At 52.6% G+C, this 21,038-nt stretch overlaps 1 protein-coding gene across 3 annotated transcripts in view; it reads left to right on the forward strand.

Moving 5' to 3' along the window:
- ZC3H12D (zinc finger CCCH-type containing 12D) overlaps positions 1–6,390 on the forward strand; it is a 28,145-nt gene extending 21,755 nt beyond the window's left edge. For all 3 annotated transcript variants that reach the window (XM_070417489.1, XM_070417488.1, XM_070417490.1), the window contains exons 5-6: positions 2,060–2,166; positions 3,466–6,390. In XM_070417489.1, the coding sequence (XP_070273590.1) occupies positions 2,060–2,166; positions 3,466–4,241 (883 nt within the window). In that variant the 3' untranslated portion in view covers positions 4,242–6,390. The remainder of the gene's footprint in view (positions 1–2,059; positions 2,167–3,465) is intronic.
- The last annotated feature ends 14,648 nt before the right edge of the window (positions 6,391–21,038 follow it).

A 21,038-nucleotide genomic window follows, 5' to 3' on the forward strand; every position in this document is an offset into this window, starting at 1 on the left:
ACCCTGAAGCCAGGGAGGTAGTGTGGTGTGGTGGGAAGGTCTGGGACTTTGAGAGGCAGGAGGTATATATTTTAAATATATTTTTATTGATTTCAGAGAGGAAGGGAAAGGGAGAGAGAGAGACAGACACATCAATGATGGGAGAGAAGCATTGATTGGCTGCCTCCTGCACATCCCCCGTGCGGGGATTGAACCTGCAACCCAGACATGTGCCCTTGACTGGAATTGGCCTGCGGACTGAAGGGTCCCAGGAGGTGAGGTTTTAAACTGAAACTGTGCGATTTATAGAGCGTGTGTCCTGGGGAAATCACTCAGTTTCATTCAGCTGAACGTTCTTTACCTTGAATTAATGTACTTGGATTAATCAGATTTATATCTGAGATGGTTGTGAGGACGGGAGAGAATTGTACCCTGTTATTCTCAGGGCAGGCCAGGACACAGTGCCCCCAGGGGACGCTGTTGCCCCCACTACCACCTGGCACGGAGGTGGAGGACCCTCCCGAGCCCCAGGGCAGATGCTGGCAGCAGCTCCCTGCAGTAGCCCCCCTGGTCACTTCCACATACGCAAGGCCAGCGGCTCCTCTCTCCAGCCCAGGCCTGGAGGAATCTGGCAAGTCTGGGCACTGTGGGTTCCAGAAAAGCCTCCCTGAGGTCTGACGGATCATGGCTGCCTCTGGCCTGGTGACAGCCCGGGGCCCGGGCCAAGTTTTTTTTGACACACGGGCCTCTGCTGAGGGTCTGCCAGAAGGCTGCCTGGCTGCCAGAGGCAGGGCCTGCCCGCCGCCTGTGGGCGAGGATGCCCACCCCAGTGCCCTGGGCACGTCCGTAGGGCCCTCTTGGCCCAGCTAGCAGCTGCAAGGCCGGGAGAGAGCAGGAGGTGAAGCCTTTGGGAACTTTTAATAACCGCAGTGGGCCGCTCCCTGGATTCTTGGTCAGGGCCCAGCTCTGAGAAGCCGGCTGTGTAGCTGGGATCCGAGCTGCGGACGCTGCCCAGGGATCGCCCAGCTCCGGGCCGGCCTGGTGGACGTGGTCTGCAGGATGGGACCTCAGCATGACCCTTGACTCTTAGGGGACACAAACGTGTAAATACAGGCCCTCTGTTCAGAACCCACAGCCCCTCCAGCGGAGCCTTTCTGTGACATGGAAGTGTCTCCTGGGAACAGAAGTATTCATATAAAACACTGGATGGCGCTAAACCAGGGGAGTTTTCCTTCTCAGGAATGTTGTTTTCCCCTTTGAGCTGTTAGCACCCTGAGGTTGCTTTCCCTTCCTTGTTAGACTTAATGCCAGGGGGAGGGGAAGGGGCAGGTGCGGGGCAGGGTGGGGCAGAGAACATGGCCTGGGTCAGGCAGTGCCGGGAGCTGAGACCAAACCCACCCAGAAGCCCGGCTTGGCAGAGGAGGAGTGTGCAGGCCGCACTTGAGATCCACAGCTTTGCTGACTCGCCCACGGGTGTTCCAAACTCGCTGTTCACGTTAATGCCAGGCTGTGGGGGTAGCTGCAGAAATGGGATCTGAGCCTCAAGGACTCAGAGGACCAGGGCTGTTTGTAGCCCCACGGAGGTCTCTAACTTTCTCTGTTGAGGGCAGGGGAAGGCAGCCCAGAGCCGCTTTCAGAGTAGGGTTGGAGGGGGTCGAGAGCAATTGTGCTTCAATTTGAGTGGATAAAAATCACCCGGGGCCTTGTTAAAATGCAGGTTCCCGAGCAACTTGAGATTCGGATTGAGCGCGTCTGGTAGGAAGCCAGGGACCTGCATTTGGAAAGGAGTTGCTAGGTGGTTCTGGTCCCGCTGGCACGAACCTCCGCAGGAGAGACTCTTGGAGGCGGCCCAGGGGCTGCTCTCCAGGGATCCGAACTGGGCTCTGCACGCGCGCAGGGCGAGAATGGGCTGTGCTGCTTCCACACCCTGTGCCACCTCTGGGTGCGGGAAGAGTGCTGGCTGGTGAACCTGGCCCAGGCCATGCCAGGGGCTGCCACCCTCCTGCTGGGCGCTCCCATGCAGGTGGCATGGCTGAGTCCCTGTTGGTCTTGCAGTGGCCCCTCTGTGCTTGCTTTCCAGGTTCATGCCTCCTGACGACCCCCTGGGCCGCCGGGGACCCACCCTGAACAACTTCCTGAGCAGGAAGCCAAAGCCCCCGGAGCCCTCCTGGCAGCACTGCCCATACGGTGGGTGACACCCCGCGCCGCTCGGGCCCAGTGCCGGGCCTTGCGTCTCGATGACAGTGTCCTGACGGGTTATTGTAGGGATGAACTGACACCTGGGCTGCCTGTTGCATGGAAGTATTTTGGGGGGTGGATGCTGGGGTCACACCTAGGACAGAGCTGGTCCCGGAAGCAAGGAGGCTTTGTGTCCCCCAGGCTCCCCTTTATCAGTCCCTTCACCTGGCACCTGGCAGGCTGTGATCCTTCCTGCCCGCCATCCCCCACCCCTGGGCCCTTATGGCCGTTAGTCAATGCTGTCATTAAGAGGTAGGGATTCTGGCTCAGTGGTTGAGCTTCAACTCACGCACCATGAGGTCACTGGTTCAATTCCCTGTCAGGGAACATGCGGCTTGATCCCCAGTACAGCGTATGCAGGAGGCAGCCAATTGATGTCTCTCTCTCATGGATGATTCTATATCTCTCCCTTCTCCTTCTCCCCTCCTCTCTCTAAAAATCAATAAAAAAAATTAAACAATAAGATTTTTAAAAAGAGTTAGGGATTTTATCCGGAGCCCTCCAGGGCGCCAGTCTCCTAGGCAGCGTCCACTAACTTGCTTGGAAAGTTATCCCATGTCCCCAGGCCCTGGTTTGCGCGCCCATAGAAGTTCAAAAAGCCTTAGGTGACAGGGAGAGGGATTTCATGTTAGAATGAAGGTGAAACACAGGCAGGTTGATGCATTCTGCTCCCTTTCACTCTCAAAGGTGCCCAGGTTGTGATGATAAAATTTAAATTATTTGATCACCTGTTAGGACACCATGTAGGGAGAGGGCAATGGTTAACACAGGAATGTGGGCAAGAGGAGGAAACTGAGGCAGCCCTGGAGGTGCATCCTATGCCACAAGTACCCACTGTCCACCCACTCCCGAGGCCCCCTATCCACAGGGTTCCTGGGAAAATGGAGACTGAGATCCATGAGTGGAGAGATTTGGTCTCACTCCGTGGCCAAAGGGAGCTCCCAGGTGGACACCCTCCTGGCTGACACCCTCCTGGCTGACACCCTCCTGGCTGACACCGGGGTTATTGTGCCCAGCGCCTCTACCCCAGGGAGGCGGGTGCTGCGCCCTGCGCATCCCTCCTGCGCCCCGGGCCACTCCACCCCACCTGGTCCTGCCCCATCCAGCTAACTGCACCCTGGGCGCTTTCTGTTAACAACATCCCAGGAGAAAGCCCCGGGGCAGGCACTGCCCACCGCACCGGCACACAGCCTCTCCCGCCCGCCCGAGGTCTCACCCCGCGCCCTCTCGCCCCCCTGCCCCTTCCAGGCAAGAAGTGCACCTACGGCATCAAGTGCAAGTTCTACCACCCGGAGAGGCCGCACCACACGCAGCTGGCGGTGGCCGACGAGCTTCGCGCCCAAACGCGCACCTGGCGGGGTGCGGGCGCCGGCGAGGAGCGACCGAGGGCCCGGGCCGAGCAGGGCCGCCCCCCGAGTGCCCCCGCCGCCGCCTGGCCCGGCCCCCGGGAGCCCCGCACGCGCAGCCTGCCCCCGGCGCGGCGGGGGGCCGACGTGGCGGGCCTCGAGGGGGGCCTCTCCCGGCTCGCCCTCAGCGACGACCCGGGCGCCTTTGGGGCTCCCCCTCCCGGCCTCGCAACCCGACCACGCTGCCCCGATTGGGTGGCGCCCGCCGCTCCCCTGTCCCTGCCCGCTCCGCCCGGCCTCCCGAGCCCCCAGAGCCAGTCGGGCCCGCTGGCTCGGCCCCGGGCTGGGGACCGCCTCGGGGACCCGCAGAGTGACCTGCTACCCCCGGGGAGGCCGCCCGCCGACCCGTGGTCCCCCCAGCACGGGGCCGCCCGGGGCCCGGGGCGCTCGGCCTGGGCGGAGCTGAGCTGGGGCGACGGCGCCCGCTGGGGTCCTCTGGGGCCCGCGGCCAGCGCGGGGGACGCGCGCGCCCGAGCGCGCACGGAGCTCTGCAGCATCTTCCCGCCGCAGCAGGTGGACAGCGTCATGGCGCTGTTTCCCGCGCTCTCCGACGTCACCAGGCTGCTCCTCCTCATCCAGAGGTTCCGACGGTCCGGCGCGCCCGTGGGAAACCCCTAAGGAGCGAGCCCCAGCCCCGGCCGGCGGGGGACGTCTCCACTTCGCCGGTGGCTGCCCGCTTGCACCGGGGCCAGCCCCCCTGTGGGGGCTCCCTCTTCTCCGAAGCAGCCTCAGGGGCACCTAGTGACTGTTACTGAAGACGCAGGCTGCTCCTGCCGGGGAAGGTGGCTACCTCCGTGGAGAGCGTGACTTCTCTTGCCTGCAAGACTGCAGCCCCTCGGCTCCCCGGGGCGTGTCTGGAACACTCAGGGCTGTTTTGTCCAACTGCAGTTGGGATCCACAAATGGGTCACACGGTGCATGCAGGGGTCACACCAGCAATGGAGTGGAGTAGGAAATGTCGGCGCACACCCCACACCATCAGGCTAAGCATAGGAAACTCGCTTGTTAGCTAGGCGTGTGTGTGCTGTGTACCCATGTAACTTAATGTGGGTCATGGGCATGGGTGTGAGAAATCCGGGTAAATGGTCTTGAATCTCATTGCATCAAATCATGTTTGAAATATGTGGTCAGTTGGCCAGTGGAGGTTTTGGCATCTGGAGGTTTTCCTATGAGCTGTTTCTCTCATAGCCTCATGAGGGCAACGCAGAGTTCTAGCCTGGATGGTGGGCTCCACTGGCCACTCTGAAGCTGTGTGTGTGCCTGCTGGTCTGTGGAGGTGCAGCAGGGGCACGTCGTCCTGAGGCCCAGCGCTCCACACAGCGCTCACACACATGCGTGCGCGCGCGCACACACACACGTACACACACAGGTACACACACAGACACACCATTTGACTCAGAGATAAGTGGTCCAGCAAAGGACCACTACTGGCCGAGGCTTCTAAACCACCCCTCCCAGCCCAGGCCCTTTTGCTCAGAAACCTCCAGGTTGGTCAGCGGCGCGCTGGGCTGAGCCTCAGTCATGGAGGCTTATTGCCACCTTGCACAGTTACTGCTTTCCCAGCCAGCCACTGCTTTGAGTTTTGGGCAGAAGTGGTCCACCCATTCGCAACGGACGAGAAATGACAATGGCAAATGATGTTGCCCGAGCATGGACCTGTGTCCTCAGGCATCTCTGAGCGGTGTCTACCTGTTCATTCTGGATTACAAGCCCAGTTCTGCAGGTCTCGTCTGATTTGTTCCTCAAGGGACTTGGTGGCGTGGCTATGGCAGAGGCAGTGAGGCGCCTCTCGATTGGAAGCCAGCTGCCAACCCCTGCAAGCTTCCTGCAGACTGGCAAGAGCAGGAGACACTCTTCTTGGTGCGTTACTGGCTTCACTGTTGGCACAGGCCAGGGTGCACCCCGGGAGAATGTGCTCCTGGACCTCTAATTCATGGTCAGTGCCCCCACCGGAGATACCGTGACATGCCTGCCTGTGATCCGTTTCGTCTTTTTAAAAATTTTATGTTTTCATTGATTTCAGAGAAGGGAGGAGGAGGGATAGAAACATCAATGATGAGAGAGAATCATTGATTGGCTGCCTCCTGCACTCTCCGCACTGGGGATCAAGCCCACAACCCCGGGCATGTACCCTGACTGGGAATCAAACCTTGACCTCCTGGTTCATAGGTCAACACTCAGCCATTGAGCCACACCGGCCGGGCCCGTTTTGTCTTTTTAAACCAGATTCTTAGCATGGCTTCAGACAGATCTGTTCCTCACCTCTTTTTTCCAAAAGAGGACACGGCACCTTATTATTTTGGGCTCTCAGTCCTGAAGAGGACCCCTCTTCCTAATACATTGAATTTTCCTCTTGGTCTTCCTTCCTTCCTGGCAATGGGCTTTATATTTTATCTTTTTGGTGTTTCTTTTTAAGTTTTTTCTTTTGAAAGACAAGCTTTATGTTAGAGCTGCTTCTGTCCCCTGGGGCTGCCTCCTGCTGTGGCATCACTGCCCGGCTGGTTTGCGGCTGGAAGTTTAACCGCTTCCTTGGAGGACAGGTTTGAGTGCTAGTAAGCTGTAAAGCTATTTCACTTGACTCACTGTGATTAAGACAAGCACAGGACTCACAGGTGAGAAACAGCACATTTCAATGTAATCCCCTTTGGAATTTTTTCCAAAGTCTTGGTATGTCTTTGTGACACAAAACATGGATGGGACGGGTGAATGAAATGTTCCTAGTTGCATAGCTGTTAACATGTTCCAACAATAAATCACTTTTACCCACACCTGGGCTCTGCACCGTCAAATTGTAGACCAGTTTCTCCCATGTCACTTCCCCCCTCGCCTGTTTTTTCACGTTAAATGCTATGGGTGTGAAGACTGAGGCTGCTTTATTCAGTGCTATTCCACCCTTAGGAGGGGGAGGGGAGGGGAGGAGCTGGAATCTGCTTTTTCCAGGAGAGGCAGCGAGGCCCCAGGCAAGGACATGCCTTCGCCGGCTGTTCAGCCGGCTGTTCCCAAGGACACAGGCTGCTTACCTGTTTGCTAGCCTTTTCAAGTCCTCACTACAGAACAACGAAGTGTTCTCATAAAGGCTGCTCTTCGTGTGTGGACCTGCAGCGGGTCGGTCCCTGATCGCTAAGATCTGAGTAGCCCGGTGCTGGACCACGTTCACGTTCACGCTGGCGCAGCTTTCCCAAGGCCCCAGGAAGGTGGTTTCAGGCAGAACTGCAGAATGTTGGGGGTTGAGGGGTAGGAGCCAGAGAAGCCACTCGTGTTGGCACTGTTCCGGATAAAATGAATCCCAGCTCTCGGGATTTTACAGAGAACGCAGAGGGGGAGCACTGAGCTGGCTGCCAGCTGGCTCCCTGTGTGCCGGCCTGGCTCCCTGCCTCTGGGGGAGAAGTCCCCTGTGGGGAGGAAGAGCATGGGGGTGGGAGGGGGACGGGGAGAGGTATTACAGAAGTGGGGATGGGGAGGGCGACTCTGGGAACTGGAGCAATTAATTGGAATCACAGATCCTACCCTGAGAGAATGCACAGAGCCAAATCCAGCTACATAACCCATGGGCCCTACGCAAAATGAAAATGCAAAACCCCTTGTTCAAAAGGGATCAAGAATTTCAAGAGGGTGACAGCAGAGCATTCAACCCACCTGGGGTCCTTCTGAGTGCAGGACCCTGTGGGACTGCACAGGTCCCTGCCCATGGAGCACAGGTCACTGCCCATGGAGCGCCCTGTGTGTAGGTACCTACACGACAAGCAAGAGCACTCTCCATACTGAGTGTGTCCTAACGAAATAGTGGAAGGAGTGGGAGCCCAGGAGGAGCCACATACACTTTACAGCTGGGAAAGGGCAGGTGCTGGGACCCCTGGGCCTCACCCTCAGGGCCCACCCACTGTTAAGTCTGATCAAATAATTGAATCAATCCCCCCCCCCCCCCCCCCCCCCCCCCAGGAACTGGCTTTTCAGGCCACTTCACTAAGGACATTCCCTTTGCTGAGACCACATTCCATGATCTCCCCTCAGGTCTGCACAAAGAAGTCTCCGCCCAGAAAAAGGCCGCCAAAAGTCCTTTAAAAGCCACTGACTCCCATCAGTGGGGGCTGGAGCCATTCAGGCTCAGCCACCTGGTGTGCGGATGATTGAATAAATTCGTAATCCCTCACCATTCTGGCCTCGTGCGTTCCTTACCCACTGCATCTGCCAGGGCCCTGAGTGGCCTCCCTGGTTTTTCCTGCCCATCTGATGCAAGAAGCTAAAAAGGAGAAGTCAGGGGCTTGGGCAAACCACACACTGAATCGGCCACTTCCAAATGGGTGTGAGATGTGGGTGGGGGTAGCTCTACCCAGGCAGCAAGCACGCTGGTTTGTATTAGGCAAGGCTCTTCGGTTACAAGCCTGGCTCACAAACCAAATGGCAGGAGGCCAGGGGTGAGGAGTGGAGGCAGCTGCGGGGGCTGGCTGGAATTAGGGGCTTGAACTCTGTCAGGACTCTCATCTGTTCTCTTCCGAGTGTGAGATTTAGGCTCTTTCTAAGGGTTTCCCTACATAATGAGAGCCATTCTGTTGGCAGACCTAGGCACACATGCTTCTAGCTAAAGGACTCATGAAGCAGCTTCAGAAAAATCCTGGGGAGAATTCTGATTGGCTGGCTTGAATCACGTGCCCGCCCCTGGACCAATCACTGTGAGGCACTACCATGGGTCCAGCTGTGTCCGTGCCCAGGCCTCTGGCGAGGATGAGGGCTGTACTGTGATTGTCAGCTCCCACCAGCACCCACATAGTTGGAGTGGGGGTGGTGGTTCAGGGGTTGATAGGAGTGGTGAGTAGTTCCCTCAAAGAAGTGGGGACAGTATCCAGACAAAATAAATGCCCACAACAATGTTCAAACCCGGGGACTGTGCCCGGGTTTAGGATGGCTCCACCCACCCCTGTCCCCAGCTCTGGACCTCCCTGAGAAAGGAGTTGCTGTGTGCATTCCCTTTTCCCTGAGTCAGGAAGAACCTTGTGTCTGCAGAGCTCTCTGTGGGAGGAAGCTGGAGGGGGCTGCTGCTATGGTGCCCGAGGTATCCTTGTGTTGATCTTGCCCGCCCTGGGCCTGTGCCCAGGTGAGCACTGAGGCGGGGAAGTGCCACAAACCCCTGCAGGGGAGGAAGTGTCTCTTCAGAGTGCAGAGGTGGCCACGTTTCCTGTGACTCGCTTCTGAACTGATGTCCCCCGGGGCCCAGGAAGCTCCAGCATCACAGCAGCTAGGCCCAGCAGCTGACAGAGCGGCAGAAATGAGGGCCCAGGGCCTGACCCAGCGTGGCCATCACCTTGTTCTGAGTTCCTGAGGCAACACCTCCGCTCTCTGTCCTCACGGAGGAGTGGCACGCGCATGTCAGTGTGCAGAGGTAGGAAAGGAGCTGGGTGAGTACACAGGACGGGAACGGCAGGTCTCAGAGCCGCGAGCGCCCTGCACTTATTGCCTGGCCGACTGGCTGACAGACCCCGGCTGACGATGGACAGTGACACTGACTGACAGATGCTGATTCACTGGCTGACAGACACCAACTGACCCTGACAGGCTGCCTGACTGATAGTGACTGAGAGACACTGACCGGCGGATGGACAGACTGACAGATACCGACTGGAGGACTAACAGATTGAAAGAATGGCCCACACCTGTGGCTGTTGGGCGCGATGCTCAAATAGCATTAGCAAACCACAGTCGTTTTTCACTTTATCTGAAGTCAAACCTACTCTTTTTAAAAAATTCTTTATTGTTTAAAGTATTACAAATAGTATTACAAATGTCTCCTTTTTCCCCCATTGACCTCTCCCTGCCCACCCTCCATCCCCAAAACCTACTCTTGGAAATAGCCCGCATATGATTAAAATAAGACACATTCGGCCTCCGAAGGCAGTTTCAGCGCTGCCATTCCTGACCAGGCAGTTTCTAGAGGTGTTTTCCCCACAGGAAGGGTGGGAAGCCGAGGACAGAGGCGAGGTTCCTCTCCTTGCAGCCATGGTTTCTCCCAGCCTGGCCCCTTTCTCGCTCTTTGAGCCTGCCTCCAGCTCTCATTTTCTCCACACCCCTCTCCCCCCTGCAAATGTCCCCAACCTTCAAAGACCTGCCCTTCGGTTCTCCTCCACGAAGTCTGCCCAAGCCATTCCAGACCCTGTGAGCCATCCTCTGCCCATTGTCCTTCCCAATGCTGTCCTGTCCGGGCTGACCATGTCCAGCTGCTCCGTGGCACCCTGGACATGGCTTTGCTCTGAATGGCTGTTGGCTGCTCATCATTGAACCCTTTCCTTATATTTATTTTGGGCTTGTACTTAAGACCACACACACTTGGAGGGTTGGGACTCTTTAACCTCGTCTCTCCATCAGCCTGAGGACCGGTAAGCTTATGTCACAGAAACAAAGCAGTCCCCAATCCCAGTGGCCAAGACCAGAGTTGGCTGCCCCATTGTGCTCCATGTCCACTGGAGGTTGGCTAACTGCACATGCAGAGACCAGGCTGAGGGAGGCGCTGTCTTCATCTCTGCACTGGGCTGAGGCAGGAAAAGAGAACATGGGCTCTTAAAGCTTCACTGCTCACATTCCATTGGCCAGAACGAGTGCCATGGCAACACCCAACTCCCAGAGTCAAGAAAGTGCAGTCCTACTGTGTGCCTATACAGGGCAGGCATAATGGGAAAATGGTAATATGATAACTTGCCTGTGGTGGACTAGAGAGAGATACTTAAGCATAGTACATCCATTTAATGGAATACTGTAAGCTATTAAAATGATACTGTAGGAGGATGTTAATGACATACTAATGTTGAGCATATATTATGAAGTATGGAAGTAGATGATAAAAAAGAATTGTAGGGAATCACGGGACTTGTTTGAAAAAGTCTGTAAGAAGGATTTTCTGAAAGGTCAGAGGCCTCTGGGGCACCTTGCCGAAGGTGGCTGACCCTGCCTTGACTTTTCCAAACAAGTCTGAGCCCCGGGTGTTTTGCTAGAGTCTTTATGTTTAGACTTCAAAACGTCCTTGTTTGAAAGACACTACAGATGCAGGTGTTTTCTCAAGGATGCTTACCCTGCAGATTGTATCTAGAGGTTAATTTTAGTTCAAGCTGTTGTGACAATAAAAGCCAAAGGAGGCAGGCGAACAGGGCTATTTGCTCCTGAGGCAAAACAGCCCCTTAGCCTCTCTTTCACAGCAACTGTGTGTTAGGGTAATCCTTCACCGGTCGCTCAGGGTCTGCTGGTCAGCCCCGGCAAAGAATGTACCATATGATCTCTTTTATGTTAAAAAATGTATTTTATATTTATAAAATATAACCAATGGAAATTCTCTAAAAGATAACAGGATATATCTGGGTGGTGGGATTATAATTATAGGTGATTGTCTCCCCCTTTTGGTTTCTCTATATTTTTCTAAATCTTCTATAGTTACTAATTTTGGTAACAAGAAAAGAATTCCTTGCTAAACAATGCTGCCTTTAAAAGATAATATATATATATATATTATAAAAGTTTCAGAAACATCAGGACATTTGATCATATGAAAGTGCAGATCCTCCCAGACCTCCTTGCATACATGTATGCATATTCAATGGAAAGAAACCTCACAGGCCGGGGCTGACTCAGTGGCATCACAGTCCAGGTGAGCATCCTGCTGCTTGCGCTGCTAGAATGTCCTGTGCAGGCCCTGGTTCCTGGGCAGGTTGGAGGATCTTGGGAGGCCCCCACCCCCCACCTCTGCACCCTCCAAAAGATCCATGCCTGCTGGCTGCCGTGGCTGTTCCGTGGAAGACCCATCACCCTGTGGCCTGCTGGGCCTTGAACACTCACACTCAGGATCATGATCGCAGGGGAGAAGAGGCAGCCCTCCCCGTGGAGGCCCCAGCCCTGCGGCCTCACAGCCTTATCACTCCGGAGAGGAGGGAAATGAACGTTTCCCCATTCTCTCTATTTATGCTTTTAAGTTGATTCCGTTCCAGGGAATTTTTTTTGTCAAGTCATGTTCAGAATAACTCTTCATGACCTGTTTGGGGCAAATGCAACTGATTTATGACTCCGCTGCCTTTTGGTTGGTTGGCAAAGCACTGCCTGGCCCCGGGGAGGTTTTCCTCTGCTTGTTTACCCAGAGTGATTTAGGAGCAGCAGGGCCAAGGTTTCCCTATCCCTCCAGCCCCAGAACCGACCTCGTGGCCCCTGCCCTCAGGGCTCACACCCTGGCTGGGGCTCGGCCTCATATTTTACACAGAGTGGCAGTTGTCCTTTGGATGCCCTGGGCCACATCACTCACATCCTCTGGCTTGTAGCCCTTTAAGAAGCCCCCGGGGAGACTTCCCGGGGAGGCCTGTCCCATTGACTGGGGCCTACAGCCCAGCCTCCTCCTCGTCTTCTCGGGCTGGGGCTCCTCTCTTGCTGGGGGGCCTGAGGCAGAGATGGATGAATTATTAATATTGATTCTGATGGGTTAGCTCTTCCCAGAGTCTGAGCACAGCCAGCAATATAGAGGAAGGAACTGCCGGTATATGCAACATGAGTGAACCTCAAAATAATGATGCTGAGTGAAAGCACCCAGCCAACCCAGAGTACATACTGCATGGCTCCGTTTTACATAAAACTCTAGGAAATGTGAGCTCCCCCTAGTGCCAGGAAGCAGAGAAAAGGTTGCCTGCAGACAGGGAAGGAGGAAGGGGCAGGAGGGGGTTCCCAAGGGGCACGAGGAAGCGTGGGGGATAAACTCCCGATTGTAGCGGTGGTTTCATTGGTGTAAACAGATGTCAAAACTCACAACTGTACATTTTAAATAGGCGCAGTTTATAGTAGATCCGTTATACCGCAGTAAAGCTCTTTAGCAAAAAACCCCAAAACCTACATGGAAAATGTGTTCCCACAATAACTAACTCTGGAGGCTTTGATGCTAGGAGAAAAGTTCGGGATGCTCACCTAACTCCTGGAATTCTCAGAACTAATTTAGGTCTTTTTTGGGGGGTGGGGGGCGTCCATCTGATTCAGCTAAACTGAGAAGGGAGTTCATGAACTGTAACCCACTCCGGTCGGAATCCTTTCTCCTTCACAGAAGAGCTGCCGGAAGAACGGGTCACCCGGCTGCCCAGCCCTTCAGATCCAGGAGCGCATGTAAGTACCTACACTGGCCATTAGGTGGCACTGTTGTACACAACATGTATCGACCTGGGCTCCCTCTTGACAGCTCTCCAAGTTTATGTGCCCTTGGCTTTCTGCATCAAGGATTCTCTGAACGCTTTGTCTACGTCTATGGAGATAATCACATTTCCCGCCTCTAATCTGCTAATGTGCATTTCTTTTCTAATTTTTGAATGGTGAGCCATCTTTGCAGATGGGAAAAGCCAGGTAAGTTTCCCCATTAAGTGCTCACTAATGGAAGTTTCTGTCAGGATGGGCATGTTCTACTCTGTCCAAGAGAGAGAGATCTCTGCACAGATGTGGCCATGGAGCCTTTGAAATGTGGCCAGTGTGACTGAGGCACTGAACTTCACATTTCACTTTACTGAATTATGAACGTGGACAGCCACATGTGGCTCGTGGCTGCCGTCTGCACAGAGTCGGCTGGGAGCCTGGTGCTGGCCTCTTGTGAGGTTGCTCTGCGTTTATATCCTCTCCTCACAGAAGGGGCTCTTCAGGAAATGTGATACAGAATGCAAGACTATTTTTTTTTATATTTTATTAATTTTTTACAGAGAGGAAAGGAGAGAGATAGTTAGAAACATCGATGAGAGAGAAACATTGATCAGCTGCCTCCTGCACATCTCCCACTGGGGATGTGCCCGCAACCAAGGTACATGCCCTTGACCGGAACCGAACCTGGGACCTTTCAGTCCGCAGGCTGACGCTCTATCCACTGAGCAAAACTGGTTTTGGCCAGAATGCAAGACTATTGCTTTCCCTGGGGAAATATAAAAATGCCACTGAAGCCGAACCCAAAGATGATGTGGTGAATAAATCACACAACGGCCGCTGTCCCAGGCTTTCCCGCCCCACACTCCTTCTCTTAAGCAGGGGAGTCGTACTCCACCTCATTGCACCCCAACACTGCTCACGCCTGCATGGTGAGTGAGAAGTCCTAACAATACATTTTTCCTTTGAAAAGTAATTATTAAAGAAATACCCATTATAGAAAGCACAGGCAGTACAGAAAAATGACAATAAATCACAATATTTTGGTGTATTGCCTCTGATATGTTTTCAATAAGTAAATTTTTGTTGTTATTATTGTTGGTTGCAGATGTATGAGCAAGATCATTCCCCATATAACTTAAAATTTTCGTTTTTTAAATTATAACATAAGCATTCTATCATCCTATTACAAACTTTGTAAACATCATCTGTTAGAACTATGTAATGTTTTCTACAATTTATTTAATGTATTGAACTTCATTTATTTATTGCTATTGCAAATATAAATATCTTTGGCATAAAGCATTTTCACCCTTTCAGAATTTATTCAAAGTGGAATTACTGGAAGCAAGCAAAGAAACTGATATTTTAAGGCCTCCGCAGCCTATTGCCAAATAGCTTTCCAAAAAGGCATGTAAATTTATATCCTGCACTTTATCACCTACCCACCAGCAGGAATTCATTAAAAGCGAACCCCACACCACCCTCAGCAGTGCCACACCAGCGATTTGGTAGGAGGGCAGCTGAAACGTCACATCTCTGATGAACATTCTTTCCACGTGTTTGTTAACACGCTTGTTCTTCTCCGGTGAATTGAATTCTGTGCGAGCATTTTACCTGCTTGGTTAGCAAGGTCTTAGTGCTTCTTATTTGTTCACTGTAAGCACCCTATACATGCTGAAAACTGTATTCTTTGTTCTTTTTTATTTGTTGTGAACATTCCCTCTGTTTGTTTTATGAAATATGGCTGATTTGATAGGCATACATTTTAGATTCTCCTTGTCCTGCCCCTCTGTCCGGCTGGGCCTGTCTGTGAAGCGGGGGAGGGAGTGCTGGCCATGCCACCTTCCTCCCTCTTCCCTTTCCCTGGGCGATGCTGCTCCTGGCTTCAGCGCTCAGGGTCAGCGGGAACACACCTCAGGGTCAGCGCCCTCTGACAGCGCTTCTTGGATGACTCACTGGTGCCTGGGACTCAACACGCCCCAACCTGATGTCATGAATTTCCTCCCAACCCCTTCTATCCGAGCGTCTCCTCCATCCACCTGGCGGCCCCGCCGAAGCTGGGGACACCCTGCCCTGCCCTCTCCACTTGAAAATCTCAAATATCCATTCTGCTCCCTGCCAGCCCTCTCTTCATCACTGTGACTCCTCCTGAGGAACTGTCTCCTGGGTTACTCAGATCGTCTCCCCTCAGCCCCATTTTTTCCCAATAAAAAATTTTAAACATACACAAGTGCAGAAACTTATAACATGTACTCGTGCATCTACCACACTGCTCTGATTTTATAAATGCTGATGATGGCGGTTGAACGCTTCAAACTTTTCAAAGAATCAGGACTGTGGATAGAGTTGAGTGCTCTTTATGACTAAGTCCTGCCGTGCCCCTCTCCCCAGCGGGCTCTCGCCCCTTCTGCTTTTATCCTTCTGCCACATGCGTATGAGTCTGAAAACACATTCTACTTTGCATTTAGAATGTTAATAAGTGGTACCAAATGCCATATAATCCTCCTGCCTGCAATGTGCTTTTTTCACTTTATATTTTGGGATGTAGCTCTGTTAGCACAGGTGGCTCCAGTTTATTTTAATTGCTGTATAGATTCCACGGTATGAACGTATCCCAACTCACACATCTACTCCCCTATTGGGGGAGGACACTCAGTTATTGCCCCCCCCTCCCCTCCCCTCCCCTCCCCTCCTCTTCTCTTCCTTCGTCAGAAGCCAGGCTAACAGACGTTCTAACACTCAGTGCTGCGCATGTGGATGGGTGTCCACAGGGCACCTTCCTGGGAGTAGACTCGCCAAGTACACACAGTCTCAGCCTCACTGGGTTCTGTAAACTTGTCCCGCTGCAAGGTTTCAGAGCTCGTTTTCCCACATTTTCACCAAAAAGGCACGGGCAGCTTTTCCACTGCTGCGGCTGGATGGGCTGCATGGCAGGTGGTGGGAGTGGGCACTTTCCTGCCCACAGGTGAGGCTCAGCGTCTTGGCCCACACCCTCAGCTGTTGCTCCTCCCGGGCCTGCTGGGTGCTGTCCTCCACTAGCTCTTGCCTCCTCCAGTCCTCGCCCACACGGGTGGCCAGGCTGAGCGCCTGGGAAGCAGCTCCCACCGGGCACCGCCGTGAACGCCCTGGCTGCCCAGGGCCCCAGCCCAGTGGGTAAGTGGCTGGACTTGCCCTTCCGTGTTCCCTCCCAGCGGCGCCTGCTCAGGCCTCGCTCCCGCCTCTCTCTGGGCTCCAGGCCGCCTGGACTTTGGTCAGTTCCCCAGGTGTCCAGGCTCCTTCCTGTGGCAGCGTCTTTGAGTCTCAGCTATCTCTGCCCCACGTCCCCTCCCAGCTCCTGAGATTCGCCTCCACCAGGACGCCCTCCAGGCCGGCCAGTGCTCTGCCAGGAGCCTCCTGCTCAGAGCCCCACAGCTCCCTTGAGTCCTGGGCCCTGGCTGGACGTCAACGGAGGAAGAAGCTGAGCCGGGAGGGTGTCAGTGACCTGCGTTAGGCCGCAGGGTCCTCGGCATGGCGGGCTCGTGGTTGGAGTGGCCGTGGTGGCGGTGCTGGAGGCTGCAGAATGCCGGGCCTGGCCTCTCTCTCACCAAGGCCAAGCTCACCACCACTGCCTCTGCCCGTCCCCCTGGCTGCATTCCCACCAGCGGTGCAGGAGGGTTCATTTTCTCCGCGTCTGTCCTGGCCAGCACTTGTTTGTTGATTTGTTGATGATAGCCATTCTGACAGGTGTGAGATGGTACCTCATTGTTGTTTTGATTTGCATCTCTCGGATGATTAGTGACGTTGAACATGTTTTCATGTGTCTCTTGGTCTTCTGTATGTCTGCTTTCAAAAAGTGTCTATTTAGGCCCTTTGCCCATTTTTTGATTGGATTGTTTATCTTCCTTTTGTTAAGTTGTATGAGTCCTCTGTAAATTTTGGAGATTAAACGCCTATCTGAAATAGCACTGGCAAATATGTTCTCCCATGCAGTGGGCTCTCTTGTTGTTTTGTTGATGGTTTCTTTTGCTGTGCAGAAGCCTTTAATTTTGATGTAGTCCCATCTGTTTATTTTCTCCTTAATTTCCATTGTAGGAGCTGCGTTGGTAAAGATATCAGGGCTGCTTTTTAAAACGGGGAGGAGTATATATAAACCCGGGTGATCCTGCGGCCACCTCCTGCTCCTGCCCTGCCTCAGTGTAATTGTTCGGAGACACCTGCAGCCCCTGGGCTGGGACGGTTGTGTTGCCAGGGGCCCTGGAGGCCTGCTGAGGTGGTAGCTGAGGGTGAGGGAAATTAGAAGGGAGGAGAGAGAGGGGGTACTAGTTGTGGCCCCGAGGCCACCTGCAGTGACGGGGCTGCAGTCTCTCCCACCAACCGCCTCCTCAGGAAGAGGCCCGTGGGAACTGTGGAGTTGCTCCTGGGACCTACGTGGAGAGAACCCTCTGTGCGGTGCATGGCTGGGCTGTGAGCGTGAGTCCTGCCCCGTGTCCTGCGGTGGGAGTGCCGTTGGCCCCATCACATTTGTCCTGGGGATTTCCTGCAGGTCACTTACAGCAATGACACAGCTTGGGTGGTAATTCAGGCCCATCCCCCGAAGACACAGGTTCCTCTGATAGCTCAACTGCGACGCCCCACTGCTCTGGCTGGAACTTAGGCCTGTGCCCTGATCTGAGATCCATCCCCCCAGTTTCCCACCCCTCCTTCCCAGCGTCAGAGCTGCAGCGCTGGCAGGCTCTCCCTTCCTTCTGCCTGACACTCCCCCTCATCTCCTCCCTCTTTAATTGGCCTCAGTGTCTGCTTCTTGGAGGGTGTGAACTAACAGAGATGCTCTTTGGGTTTTAAAGCTCTACTGGGAATTTCTCAAGGGGGTGACGGTCCATAAAGGGCACATGCCCCGGTTGTGGGCTTGATCCCCAATAGGGGGCGTGCAGGAGGCAGCTGAACAATGATTCTCTCATCATTGATGTTTCTGTCTCTCACCCCTCTCCCTTCCTCTCTGAAATCAATAAAAATTTATTTTAAAAAATGAATGCACTGTTGATCATGCTACAAATAAAAGTGGATATCAAAATAAGTATACTGAATGAAAAAAAAAGTTTAAAATGTTAGAATAAAAGGCAGCCTTTAAAACAAAATCAATTTTGCTTTATGAAAATTCAGCACACTGTTTTGTTTTTTTTTGCCACAGATCACTGACAAACTCAGTTATGGACTGGGGTGGGTTTGAAGCTTGGCATTTTGGGGCCACAGAAGTCACCCCGCTGGGCTCACCTGGTTTCCTCGGCATAGCTGGACTCCTCCACGAGGTCCCTGCGTGTTTTCCCATGAGTTCTTTGTGAAGATGGGTAGGGATGATCTTACTCAAGGTTAAATGCCCTAACACGGCTAACATGGGTCGGTAAAGGCCTGTTGTAGAAAGATCTTCCTGTTCACCCACGTGAGGCCTTCTCATGGATTTCCCGTCCCTCCTGGGGTGGAGCTGAGAGGTGAGTGTGTGTGTGTGCGTGTGTGTGTGTGTGTGGCGGGGGGGTCTGGATGCTGACCGCTTCCTTTGACCCAGAACCCCCCGGGGCCCGTCCTCTGCTTGGTATTCGTTCCCTACCATCAGGTGGTGTGAAGCCTGCCGGGCCACGGACCACACTTGTGTCATCTTTTAGAGTCAATCAAAACTTGAATCCTCTGCTTGAATGGTGCTTTTTGAACGATGGAAATATGAACTCGGTAAGAAAATCTGTCTGATGAGAAAACTGAAAACAGCTTGGACTTTTCTCTGTAAAGTTTTTTCCGGGTGAGCAATGTTTTCAACTTGAAAACGTCCCTTGTAATTAAGCCTCTGTGTGTCTTCCTGCTTTTCTGGTGCTTGACTTCCATTCTGCTGACTCAGCAGCTAGGAGCTGAGCCACACAGGGCTCAGGATGTGCTTAGAAAGCAAGAAAGTGGAGCCCTAGGGAAGAAACCACACGTGTGCAGTTCTCGCCCCAGCACAGCGTTTAAGGTGGAGAGGAATCCTTTTGAGATACGCTGTCTTCCTTATTTAAAGAAAGACCGTGGGAAAGAAACAAAAAATGATGGCAGACTTGGAAACCCATCCAACTTGAAGCAAAACCAATGCTGCGAAGCACAGCACATGGGAGACGCACCTGGTGCATAGAGCAAGGGTCGCCAGCCTTTGGCTTCAGATATGACAAGGTTTTACCTTATTTCTGATAATGACTAAGAGAGCATCCAGTTGGTAACTTGTTTTGTTTCTGCTTTTCTCTTTGCCTTTTTTATGGGTGTCTGTTCATCAGGATGGGGTATGTATTGAATCGTATCAGATGGTTCCTCCCCTAAACCTCCTTTTAAAACAAATTTTTAATATATATTTACTGATTTCAGAGAGAAGGGAGAGGGAGAGAAACATCAATGATGAGAATCATTGATCGGCTGCCTCCTGCACGCCCCCTATTGGGGCTCAAGCTCACAACCCAGGCATGTGTCCTGACAGGGAATCAAATTGTGACCTCCTGGTTCATGGGTCGATGCTCAACCACTGAGTCACAATGGCAGGGCTGGGGTCATTTTAAACAGCAAAACCATCAACAAAACGTACAAAAATGCAAACAATGTGGCAGTATACAGACCGCAGAAAAGGACACTGTGACAGTGGCAGCTGAAACAGCCTCTTTGACCTCAGAGGGCACATGAGCATAAGGGGACTCAACATTCTCACCATTCTATGCATGTCCATGAGTCCACGAATGATTACAGTGAGAAGGCAAATTCACAAACTACGGAATCCAAGGATAAGAATTGCTGGGATGTGCATGATGATTTCCCTTTTGTAAGCTCTCTAAGGCGGTTGCTTTATCTCCGGTGTTGTCTGCCACACTGACTATGGGGGGAATGATAGAAAAATAAAGTTACACTCGGTTACACATTTATATGGTAACTTACAATTTGTTGTGCACCTACTGTGTGCCAGACCCACACTGCGAGCAGGATATGCAGTGGTGAACAAAATCAGAGACCCTGCCCTCACCATAAGAATACAAGTAGGAAGACTAGCAAAAGGAGGAAGTAGCAAGGCTTGAAATGTAAAACTTCTCCTCAAATGGAGATGATTTTAGAGACTGAGAATTGGTAACGTACGTGAGCTACCTTGGAATTAATAGAAATAAAAATCTATTTGCAGGCCCCAGGAGAGGCTGAAGGCAGAAGATCATAGTGGTTCAAAGCACATCGTACTGGAGTCAGACTGCTTCACCTTGAATTCTGGCCCCGAGTCTAAAGAGCTGTGTGGCCTTGGGTGAGTTACTTAACCTCTCTTTGCTTCTATTCCTCTTCTGTAAAATGGGGATAGCATACATCTATCTCTGGGCTGTGATGAGGATTACATGAGAATATTTGTAAAGCATTTAGAACAGTGCCTAGCATAGGAATAAGCACTTGTTAATCACGTTGTAAAGATTTTGTACAGTAGTACTCAATTTATCTGAGGAAGCAGATTTTGTCAGATCAATTTGATTAACTTCAGAGAAATAAGCAAGTGAAATGTGAGCCATTCTCATTATTAGGGTGGGAAGATGCAGTCCCTAGCCCTGAGGTGGACAGTCTGGTGTAAGGATGTGCTGAACAGAGATACCTGACACTTAGGCTCAGCATCGGCACTGCCATTCTGCTCAGGGTCTTGGTGAGTGACACACAGACCTGCTGAGAAGGTGCTCAGATATGCAGGGAAGGATAACTTAGAATGGACTGTAGCCTGGCCAGCATGGCTCTGTGGTTGAGCATCAACCTATGAACCAGGAGGTAGGGTTCGATTCCTGGTCAGGGCACATGCCTGGGTTGTGGGCTCGATCCCCGGTGTGGGGTGTGGAGGAGGCAGCCGATCAATGATTCTCTCTCATCATTGATGTCTCTATCTCTCTCTCCCTTCCTCTCTGAAATCAGTAATATATATATATATATATATATATATATATATATATATATATATATATAAAAGAATGGACTGGAAACAATGAAAGAGAAAGTAAAGTTTAAATAATCTAAACTATTAGAAAAAAACTATAAAATAGCATAAAGTCAATAGCCCTGAAGTAAAACCACTGGTAGATTAAAAAACACACATTATAAAAGCAAAAACCGAAGGAGCAACCGATTGCACAATTCTGAGGTCAGCCGGGGTCCTTGTAAAAGTGCAGGCACAGTGCTGAACGCCACAGTGGGAAACCTCCAATACGCCCCTGACATAATCAAAAGCACACGGCATGCCAGGGCCAGAAAACACGCATTCAGCCCATTTTCTGAATGAACCGGG

Source organism: Myotis yumanensis, unplaced genomic scaffold (assembly GCF_028538775.1).
Source record: "Myotis yumanensis isolate MYYU_CA2020_CCGP unplaced genomic scaffold, mMyoYum1.0.hap1 SCAF_6, whole genome shotgun sequence".
NCBI lineage: Eukaryota > Metazoa > Chordata > Mammalia > Chiroptera > Vespertilionidae > Myotis > Myotis yumanensis.